This window comes from Palaemon carinicauda, chromosome 20 (genome assembly GCF_036898095.1).
Source record: "Palaemon carinicauda isolate YSFRI2023 chromosome 20, ASM3689809v2, whole genome shotgun sequence".
In the NCBI taxonomy this organism is placed as follows: domain Eukaryota; kingdom Metazoa; phylum Arthropoda; class Malacostraca; order Decapoda; family Palaemonidae; genus Palaemon; species Palaemon carinicauda.
Genome location: NC_090744.1, coordinates 44,632,225 through 44,644,724, shown reverse-complemented (window position 1 = coordinate 44,644,724; position 12,500 = coordinate 44,632,225). Strand labels below are relative to the sequence as shown.

General features: G+C 35.2%; 1 protein-coding gene across 1 annotated transcript in view; it reads left to right on the top strand.

The window, feature by feature from the left end:
- Nucleotides 1-3,632, top strand: part of LOC137659753 (uncharacterized) — an 8,979-nt gene extending 5,347 nt beyond the window's left edge. Inside the window, exon 2 of the mRNA XM_068394564.1 lies at nucleotides 3,394-3,632. Within this exon, the coding sequence (XP_068250665.1) occupies nucleotides 3,394-3,632 (239 nt within the window). The remainder of the gene's footprint in view (nucleotides 1-3,393) is intronic.
- Nucleotides 3,633-12,500: the final 8,868 nt, after the last annotated feature.

The following is a 12,500-nucleotide window of genomic DNA, read 5'->3' as shown; positions in this document are numbered from 1 at the left end:
TTCAATGAATGCTTAAAACAACTGTAAAGATAAATACTACTCATCTGCAGAAAAACTATTTATTATAAATATTTTAAAAAATTAAGTAGAAAAAAAAAAGACCTGACATAAAAATTCATAAAAAAAAGTTTATACATATATACACAAATCCTTTTAGGAATTGATTCTTGAATGTTTAGGACACATCTTGATGTATTTTGGATGAAGTCAGACCCATGGAGGTGAAGATCTGAAATGAGAAAAAAAGGGTAACTTTTTTTGGCCAAAACAAATTGTCCAAATTTCATGAATTTTTTTGGGTACCCAAATGAAATAGGAAGTGGCTAATTTTTTTAGGGAATAAACATATGTTATCCTAAAATAGAAATATGTAAAAAAATCTTCATTATTTTGTAAATTACATTTATATCAGGGGCCATATCTAAAGGTAATTTTTTGAGTACTTGGAAATTTCGTAAAAAAATACATATATTTAATATATAATATGATATTTATGCAGGTAAAAATATACCAAAATATCACAAATTCTATAGGGAACAAGAATATATATAGATAGGGCAGCTTACGCTTCGGATATGTCCACAAAATGGCCGCCAACCACACTGACTCAGACTCCCTAATCTGCCACTTGAAATGTAGGAAGGGTATGTCAATTTTAAGGTGTTATTTACTAATCTAATTATTATTGGATATGCATAAAAATTGTATGGTGGGTTGCTGGATAATTGTCGATTATTTTACGACTATAAAATTAAAATTCTGACCCAAAAAAATTTTTTTGAAGGGAAATAAAATCGAAAAAAAAAATGTAAAACAATATTTTAGCTAAAAAAATTTGATGATAAACAATCAAAAAAAAAGTAAACAAAATTTTCCGACAAATAAACATCTAGAGGAATCATTACTCTGTGATAGTTCCTTAGTACATAGTAATTTTGAAAGAATTGGGAAAAAAACGAAAAAATGGCAATCACCGGAAAATCGAACACATACCTATATATACGCCATATCTGGCTAAAAAAAAGATAGGCATGGGTAGCCAGATCATCTAGAAACACTTTCCAACACTATAAAAATATAAGTTTTGCGACACTACTTGCCAATTCCTTACGGTAACATGACTAAGCAAAAAAATGCAAAACAAATAAAAAGGGGCACTCGTGGAAAAATGGCCATTCTAATATACGGCATTTCAGAAAAAAAAATTTCAGCCACGTGCTAGGCAAACCATCAAGGCATATTTTCCGACAAATAAACATATAAATGAAATATTACTCTGTGATAGTTCCTTAGTACGTAGTAATTTTGAAAGAAATGGGAAAAAACGAAAAAATGGCAATCACAGGAAAATCGAACACATACTTATATATACGCCATATCTGGCTAAAAAAAAAATAGGCATGGGTAGCCAGATCATCTAGAAACACTTTCCAACACTATGAAAATATAAGTTTTGCGACACTACTTGCCAATTCCTTACGGTAACATGACTAAGCAAAAAAATGCAAAACAAATAAAAAGGGGCACTCGCGGAAAAATGCCCAACATTCTAATATACGCATCTCAGATAAAAAAAAAGACATGCACGTGTTAGCCCAACCATCAAGGCACACTTTCTAACACATAAACATGAAAAAAAAATCAATAATATACGGCAATTCCTTACTACGTAGTAAATTTTTACAAATATTGAAAAAAAAACAGAAATTGGCAACCGCAGTTAAATACCCAATATACCAATAACTACGTCGTATCTGACAAAAACAAAATCACGCATGGGTAGCCAGATCATCTAGACACACTTTCCAACATTAAAAAAGCAAAAGTTTTACGACACTATTTCGCAATATCTTACGGAAAAATGACTTGGCAAAAAAATAAAAAAAAATTAAAAAGGGACACTCGCGGTAAAATGCCCGACATTCTAATATACGACATCTCAGATAAAAAAAAAGACATGCACGTGTTAGCCCAACCATCAAGGCACACTTTCTAACACATAAACATGAAAAAAAAATGAATAATATACGGCAATTCCTTACTACGTAGTAATTTTTACAAATATTGAAAAAAAAACAGAAATTGGTAACCGCAGTTAAATACCCAATATACCAATAACTACGTCGTATCTGACAAAAACAAAGTCATGCATGGGTAGCCAGATCATCTAGACACACTTTCCAACACTAAACAAGCAAAAGTTTTACGACACTATTTGGCAATATCTTACGGAAAAATGACTTGGCAAAAAAATGAAAAAAAATGAAAAAGGGGCACTCGCGGTAAAATGGTCCTCGTGGTGATGAACGACATTTTAACTAAAAAAAAAAACATGCACATGGTAGCCAAACAATCCACCAAGACTTTCCACAACTGATAACCTATACAAGTTGCACCATTCTACGACAATTTCATAATACGTAATAACTTTGATAATTATGCAAACTACCTCAGAAGGGTAAACTCGGACGCGAACGACCCCGACGCGTCTCAGAAATCGGGGAAGGAGTACAGCTACAGTAATGCACATCTGGACACTACTAGAGCGTGTAGGGGAGACACCTCCTGCAGGTCGATCACCCACAAATTCAGTCACAGGGGTGAGTCACGTGAGAAAAACCTGTTTTTTTTTTTGACGCTCGGGGTCGCAAACGACCCACCGTACCTATCCAGGGTTAAACCTCATTACCTTCGAAATTTTGAACAAAGGCCACTTATTAATGATTGGTGACCCAATAGGTGCTATTTGAAACGATACATTATTAGCCCCTACATATAATACATAGGCTACAGTGTGTATGTATGTGGAGAGAGAGAGAGAGAGAGAGAGAGAGAGAGAGAGAGAGAGAGAGAGAGAGAGAGAGATGAACTACTTAAGAAAATACTAACGAAGGATATTTCAATGTTATGAATATTAATATGAATAGTCAGTTCCAATATTATTCAAAAAAATTTTATATAGAAATAGGATAGGAAAATTCACATAAAAAGTTATGATAAAATCTTTTGATGAATTAATTTCGAAATATTAGATTACATTTCTTAAAAAGAATAAAAAAGTTCTCTCTCTTCATCACATTTCTTTGAGTGATATCGGTAATTTCCCTCCTCCTCACATACAAACCATCCTAACGATGTCTCGGTTGTTTAACGTCGGCCACTTTTCAGAGCAAGAGGAGCGTGATCTCTCCAAGTCAGGTCTGGCCAGGTGACACCGGTTTTGTTGCTGGGTGTACAACCACCCTAAATCTACATAAAGATAGTGTAAATTCCGATTGAGAAAGGAGATAGACAGGGAGACCGCATCTCTCAAATTATTTACAGCATATCTAGAAGTTTTTAAGAATTTAGATAGGGAAAATTTATGAATTAACATTACAACTTTTTTTGCAGATGACATAGTTCTATTTATTGAATCACGAGAGGAATTGCAAAAGATGATAGAAGATTTGAATAGAAAATTAAGAAATGTAGGACAGAAAATGAATATGAGTAAAACTAGGATAAAGTTCAAGGAAAATTCTGAGAGACTACAAATAAGGGTTATAGAAGAAACTCTTGAGATAGCAAATGAATATAGCCTATGTGCTATGTTTCCCAATGACATGAGGCCAAAATTCAAAGAAAGATAAGCATAAGATAGAGAGCTTTTGGTAAACAAAATGAGGTTATGAAATGTAAAGTGCTACCTCCTCTAAACTGAATAATATTTAATCAGATGGTCCTACCAGTAGTAACTTGTGCATCAGAGACTATGAGCCTTAAAAAAGACTTAGAACAAAAGCTAGTTACAAGTCAAAGATCTATGGAAAGAGTAATGATGACATTAACAAAACGAGACCGAAAAAAGAGTAACAAGGATAAGAAAGCAAACTAACGTAGAGGATATTTTAAAAATATGTGAGAAAAAGGAATAAACATGGGCAGGGCATATGAGAATGACAGAAAATAGAGGGACATTGAAAATAACAGTTTGGGTCCATAAATATTACAAAAGAAGTAGGGGAAAGGAGAAAAACCGATGGAATAACGAGTTGAGAGAATTTGCAGGTATAGTCTGGCATGGAAATACCATGAACAGACAGGAGTTGAAGGACATGGCTGAGGCCTTTGCCCTAGAAAGGACTAGCAACGGCTGATGATTATATATAGTGTACACACACACACATATATATATATATATATATATATATATATATATATATATATATATATATATATATTAAGGAATATCATTCTTTCGATATAGGAGCGGTACCAGCAGAAGCTCGCACAAGGGTATCCAAGATATGAAGAAATAACTACAGTATAATCATACTATAGTTTTCTATTTGCAGTATATACCATACTGCAAATTAATGGCTACTGTATAATTATATCTAATGTCGTTCAGCCAGTGTGCTGCTCCATCTGGCGGCCAACTGGATTAGAAAAGATAAAAGACATATATTTGTGTATCCCACCCAATCTATTTGCTGTGGCCTCCCTTACAATGTTAAATCAGGGAGTTTCCTGATCAGGGAAACTCAGGGATAAGGGCTTTCCCCTTTAAGGGTTAGAGGTGTCACACCACCAGCCCTTTACGAAATTTAATATTGTAGGGTAAATGGAAGCTGATTTCAAATCAGAATATTGACGAAATATTATTCTATCAATATAGGATTGGGTTCAGCAAATACCTGGGCAGGGATACCCAAGATATATTGGAAATAACTACTAGTATAATATATACATTAGTTTTCCATCTGCCGTATATACTATACTGCAAATATACTGACTACCTGTATAGACATATACTCTAGTTCAGCCGGCATGTTGCCGGATTAGCTAGCTCTTGCCGGAACATCTAGCATGCTAGCTAAGAGAGAGAGAGAGAGAGCAAGCATGGAGTGAAGGCTATCTATTACTGTGTATGTATACAGTAATAAAGAATGTAAAAGTTCAATTTTACTGCCTTTCTCCGAAAGGAAGGTTCAAATGGAAGGGGAGAATGTAACATTCAGGCTTCCATCTAGCCACAGTACTATTGCCGGCTTACCACTGCAGGCCAGCCTCCGGCAGCACTAGTACAGTCGGCATGCTACCGACTGAGTCAGTACCTATCTGTGCCGGTCTACTTCCGGCCAGAGCAACACGCCAACAACAGAAGTTGTGGCCAGCAGTTCAAGGGAGAACTGGAGAACCTTGGTGACAGAAGGGACCTCCCACCCACAGCCGTCATAGCCGCCGTAAGCCGTCAGTCGCCGACAGCCGTCAGCTGAGGAGAGGGGTTCTGGCCGGCTCCGGCAACCCACCGTCAATGGTAAGGTTGCAGGACGCCGGCTCAGGAAAGACAATGGCTCGGCCATCGTAAAAGAACTGAGGGGGGGGGGGGAATAGGGTCCTATACGAGGTATGGAAGGGGCCGGCAATGTTGCTGGACCTACACACCTTGAAGAAACTCTGTTTCAGTACCGGTACAACCCCAAGCGGCAGGAGAATCTTCTATTCTCCAGCTTAGTAGGTGCTAATACAGTTAAGGGGACGGCAGTCCATGCCGTTTCCTCTCAACAAGGGAGAAACAGAGTTCCAATGCCGGCGCCATCCTAGGCCACATGAGTATACTACTCTACAGCCTAGGGTCTGCGAGCATAGGACTGTCTACTAGACCACAGGGAGAAGGTGGCAGCATCATGCAACCACTTAGGTATAGTCTAGGGAGGGCTAGCCTCCTATGCCGGCAGCTCAGCCGGCAGGGGAATGCAATTCACCCCGCCGACCGACTGCCGACAAAAGACTAAATACTCTGAGGTTCTGATCGAATCCCAAAACTTGCCGTCTGCTGTTAAGGGATGAGACAGAAAACTCTAGGCTAGTCATGCCTGAATTCGAAATTCAAGGCCGACGCATAGAGTTGTAGCCTAAGGCTACTCTCAGAGGGAAGAGAGATTACCCATAAATCTCTAGTCGAGACTAGTAACGGCTAATATAATTCCAGGAGATATCAATCTCCAAGGAATGATAACCGATACACAAGGGTAACTGGGGAAATGTCGAAAGTATATGTTGTCTAGGCAAGGCGAGATCTCGGTTACCTAAAATCACCGAAACTCTGACATATACAATCGACACAGAAAAAAGGGAAAATTATGCATATAGATATCTTTACAATATAAAATGCCTAAATAGCTTTCATAATAACAATTAATGCTATTTAAACCAGAAATGTTGTTCTGCTAACTAAATAACACATGCCCAAAGAACGACGGCCGGTAATCGGAGTAGATCCAAACACAATAATTACACTAATTTCCTTGTGAGGCTGGAACTAAAATACATATTGTAAAGAATGAATACTCAACTTTCTAGATGGAGAAAGAAGCTGTAGAAAGCATAAAGATCCTTAGAAATCGATTGAAAATGTCAGATCAACAGGGAACACCACAGTAGTGAGGCGCTACAAAATAAGGAATGACCGCCAGAGGGAATTGGCGCGGTTGTAATACGATAGTAGTAGGGGAACCAGGGTTACCTCTAATGCAGCTACCCTTCTAATTCTGCCACGTATCCCCCTCGAAGCATAAAGGCTATTCGGGGTGCAGATTGCCATGTGGCGTGTCAAGAATACGTCCCCTGATTATATACGATATCCTTGAGAGTAAATCTTAAGGGTACTCGTGCCAGAAGTTAGAATTCTGTGAAACCTTTGGTTTGATTCTCTGGAAATATCACCGTAGTCATATATACCCTTGGGAAGCTACTAAAGGAACCTTCCATCAGGACGTCATGGCCATCTCACCCAAAAATAGCCGTTATATACGCACAAACACACACACACATTTATATATATATATATATATATATATATATATATATATATATATATATATATATATATATATATATATATATATATATATATATATATATATAATGATTATATAGTCTATATATATTATATACACACATATATATACATATATATATATATATATATATATATATATATATATATATACAATTGAAAACAAACTCCCTAATTTAAAACACTAATCTAGCTCCATGGTAATAATACATATAAAGTTATAGCCCAGATCTTCTGCAGTTGAAATATATTTTTAGGCTATTGATAGTTTGCCATTGTATTTCTAGAAACACCCGCCCTCTCTCTCTCTCTCTCTCTCTCTCTCTCTCTCTTTCTCTCTCTCTCTCTCTCTCTCTCTCTCTCTCTCTCTCTCTCTCTTTATATATGTATATATATATATATGTACATATATACATACATATATATATATATATATATATATATATATATATATATATATATATATATATATATGTATATATAGTATATACATACATATATATATATATATATGTATATATAGTATATATATATATATATATATATATATATATATATATATATATATATATACATTACATATATTTAGTTAAAACTCAAGTAATCTGCACTGACATTCACTATAACTAAATTAAAGTGTAACATTTCTTCATAGAAAACTAATTCAATGAACAGTAATGTGTCAGGATATGTATATAGTCTATATCTAGAAAAATATATTCTACGAACTTTCCCATTACTGTCTTAACAAAAATACATTTTGGTAATTGATATTGATATAGTAAAACTATTAATAATTTTGTGATTATTATGATGATGGTAATGTAGAATGGTTGCGACTGTATATTATCATTGTCATTATTACAAGCTATGCTATGGAAAAACAGGATGCTTTAAGCATAAGGGCTCCAACAGGGAAAAATAACCCAGTGAGGATAGGAAACAAGGAAATAAACAAACTGCAAGAGAAGTAATAAACAATTAAAATAAAACATTTAAAGAAGAGTATAACATAAAACTAAATCATTCATATTTAATTATAAAACTTCCAAAAAGAAAAAAAAGTGAAATAACATAGAATAGCGTGTCCGAGTGTGCAATCAAGCAAAAGAACTCTAATCCAAGACAGTGGAAGACCAAGACTAGATAGCAATGGTTTGATTTTTGAGCGTCCTTCTCCTAGATGAACTGCTTATCATAGCTAAAGAGTCTCTTTTACCCTCACCAAGAGCAAAGTAGCCACTGAACAAAACCCGAAGTTTAATAGTCAAACTTTAAAAGCCCCAAGCTTAACAGCCAATTTTTTTCCCTTGAAAAACCCCAAGTTTAACAGACAATTTGTGACACCACCCCGGATCCACCAGCGACCTAACTGCTCGCTCACACAGTGCAGTCGGCATAAGAATTAAGGCATGTAGAAAAAAATTTCCACGTTCTCGAAGGATTGGTCACCCGTATTAGTTTTCCATTGATCTTCTGTAAAAACCAAATCCTTCCTTTGCATGGGCAACAGCAATCCAATATTGTATTTTTCGAATACGGCGCTCTCTTCTCTTGATACTACTTGTTGTGCTTCTCTGCTTTCTTTAGCCTTGTCTCTCACTTCATTCATAAATTTGTAAATTTCCACTTTTGTATTGATTATCAAAAACTTTACATTAAAAATTTTAGCTCTTCACTACGTCTTTCTTTTACACATAAAAATCTGTTTAAATGTAACATTGGCTTGTCTTTCGAACTCGTGATAAATTTTGCCATCAGAAAATAAAGTGCTTGTACTGAGTTGTAATATGACAGAGAGAGAGAGAGAGAGAGAGAGAGAGAGAGAGAGAGAGAGAGAGAGAGAGAGAGAGAGAGAGAGAGAGTTTCTTGTTTTCGCAAATTAGTATGAATTGGTGGTTCTAAGTAATGGCTTATCGAAGATATGCTATTTAAGTGTCGAAGATATTTACTTCAAAGTTTTGTATTTCGAAAAACAGTGTTTGAAGATCTGTTTTCGAAGACGTTCTTTTTGTTATGTTTCTTGATTTTCGCCTGGCCAATTCTCTCGCCGAAACCTTTCTTCATATCTTAAGTTTAAAATGGCCTCTTTTATCTTACTCTTTGCATGTTATCATTGCCTTTTCTATTTTGCCATTTCTAATTCCCCCCCCCCCATTCTATTCTGTGAAATAATTCTCTCTAGTTTGATTTTTGTTATCTTCTTTATGTTAGTTTTCATATTATGTTTTGTGTATTTTCACAATGAAAAAGACGAAGAAGAAGCAGACTAACTATGAAAGGCGTACCGCCCACACAGCGGATTATTCCTGAAGCACTTCTTTATTTTCAAGATATCTTTGAAAAGCATGAGAGTTTTTATTCTAGAACTTTTAACAATCGTTCTAAATGCTTTTCTTTATAATGGTCTTTATCTGTCGTTTTTATACTGTAATTAATCCTGATAAGACTAAAACATTTTAATCTCTGAAGAATACACGAGTTTCTGTAAGACTTGGGAGTTTGTTAATAAATTTCACCAATGTATCTTCAACATTGCCTTGTAAATGTATTTATAAATTGTGAATAACGAAAGTATATAATACATGTATATGAAGAATTCACGGTAAAAACTAACCTTTTGTATGATACGTATCACACAGGACGGACTGCATGGAACTTTCCCCTTGAAAAACAACTCTCGAAAGAATTGATTGATAGAAATATCAATGAATTTCCCAACAAATATTTTTTTTTATCATACACTGCACAGCGGCTCATTAATATCTGTCATTTCGTGCGGCACAATATTTCAATTTACATCGAAAATGAAAAAGCGAGAGGTAATAATTCAACATCACGCCAAATTCGCCTCAATTTCATCATGATTTTTTGAATGATTATTTTTTTTTGTGATGGTTAAACAATATCTGTACTCATTGTTGTTCCCTGTCAAAACTATTGTCAATTTATACGCCCTTGAGTTGTGTATATGCACGTATGCAGTTATAAATACACATTATATATATCGTGTATATATATATATATATATATATATATATATATATATATATATATATATATATATATATATATATATCTGTGTGTGTGTGTGTGAGCGTTTGCACACATATATTCAAGCTCAATATCAATGCCTATAAAAATATGAAAATTATTTGTAAGATTACTCAATACTCATCACAAATGAGAATGATGAAGATTTGCATAAGTAGATCAAATTCAGTTCATTATCTGCGAATTATCTGATGGGGAGTTGAAAAGGACAGTTTCATTTTGCCTTTTTCTCTGAATAGAGAATGGAAAAAGAATAGAAGTATAGGATAAAGACTGCCAAATTAGCTATTGAAACAGTGAGTACAGGAGAGAGAGAGAGAGAGAGAGAGAGAGAGAGAGAGAGAGAGAGAGAGAGAGAGAGAGAGAGAGAGAGAGAGAGAGACCCTCTTCCCTAATTTTTCATCACCAACCCTCCCTCTATCATTTGTTTTTCTTTGTTTGATTTTATTTGCGGGGTATTGTTAGCTTATTCTTTGACAGATCTCCCTAACTGAATTATTTTTTTTGTATTTTGTCTCCTCTACAGATTGTTATTCAACGATATACTTTTTTTTTTAACGGGATTTTTTATTTAAGCTTCTGACGTAAATCACTTTTGTTTTATTCTTTGGAGTTTGATGAATCATGAAGATATAACGATGTTATCATGGAAATAAGGTTAGGCGAACAGCAGAGCCTTTGTTTTGCGTATTAATAGTTTGTTAGTACAATATAGACATCATAATACACTTTTCATAGTCTCCTCTTTTTTATAAATGGCTGAAAAAGTATTTCGTTATTCGAATTTTTATTCCAAATATTATGCGAAAATGTAATTTTTAATGAAATTACATTTTCCATTTAGAATCATGTTGCATTGTTGATCTTCCTTTCTACTCTGAACTAATTTTCTGTACACTTTACATTATTGTCAATTTATTTCTTTATTCACAAACTTATGCTTGAATTCATTAGACTTATTTTCTTTCGTTTGTGCCCTTTTTATTTTTTTTTTTATATTTTTCTTCATTCTATTTGTTTCTAAATCAATTTCCTAATTATTTTTCTCCTACAGCTTCATGGTTCGCCTCTCCTACGTTCTCATGAACCGGACAGAGATAGCAACATTACAGTATGTCGCAAATTGCTGCAATAACCAGTGACCTAGAATTTGTGACGGCGGTAAACAGTTGTTTCGGTTGGGGGGACCGAGTCCATAGGTCAACACGAGACATATTAATCCTTTCTAACTCCCTACCAATTTGCGAAAGTACCCGTGCTGACTCGAAACAGGCTTAATACAAACCAATCAATTAGTTAGAGCAATAAAGACATTGATAAAATGACTGAATGGACAACTTTAGTATCTTGACATGACATAAAAGCCTAACAAATCAATTAGATAACATCAATAACCATGTACTCAGTCTCTCAACAACCAAAGGAACAACAAAGACATCACAACACCTTTCGAACAACATAAGTAGAATAACAACAATGGCTCCTACAACCACTTCATTGCAACGTTAGGTAGTAGGTTGGCCAAGGCATCAGCCGCCCGCTGTAATACTACCATTCGATACTTATTTGGTCTTTTAACTGGCACGATAGTATTACACTGGACCACTTTCTGGTTACGGCTCATTTTTCCTTTACTTACATATACACCGAATAGTCTAGCCTATTCTTTACACATTCTCCCCTTTTCTCATACACTTGACAATACTAAGATAACCGCAAAATTCCCCTTCTCTCAAGGCGTTAAATGGTGCACTCTAATTGTTCAGTGGCTACTCTCCTCTTGGTAAGGGTAGAAGAGACTCTTTAGCTATGGCAAGCAGCTCTTCTAAAAGAAGAAAATTAAAAATCAGACCATTGTTCTCTAGTCTTGGGTAGTGCCATAGCCTCTATACCATGGTTTTCCGCTCTCTTGGGTTAGAGTTCTCTTGCTTTAGGGTACACTTGGGCATTGTATTCTATTTGTTTCCTTATTTATTTTACTTTCCTCACTGGACTATTTTCCCTGTTGGAATTCTTGTGCATAAGCATCCTGCTTTTCCAACAAGCATAACAAATAACAACAACAACACCCTCCCCACAACCCTAGAAAAATAACCCCCACAACCATAACAACCTCTGCAAGGAGAAGAGCCCAGTGTAAGGGCGTAATGGGTTCATTAGCATGAATTCTTGACGGCCGGCTAAGACACACAGACCAGTCATCCGGAAACAACTTATGTTATTGGATTCCGATATTTCTTGGCACAAATTAGCTTCATTAACTATTCATGATATAGAGGTGCTTTGTGTGACTCTGTACTCCTCAATATAAGAGAGAGAGAGAGAGAGAGAGAGAGAGAGAGAGAGAGAGAGAGAGAGAGAGAGAGAGAGATGTAGCAGGCATCTTTTATAGTCGTGAATATATTGTGCATATAAAGTGCATGACAAATGAGAGTGGGACAGGGAAAGTGGATTATATTTCCACTCTTGAAATTACAGCTTACAATTACTTCAATAGAATTGGAGTGGAGGTGGCAAATTATGCTGAAATTTCTGTATTCACATCCTCGTTGTTGTTGTTGTTGTTGTTGTTGATGTCATTGTTGTTGTTGTTGTTATTATT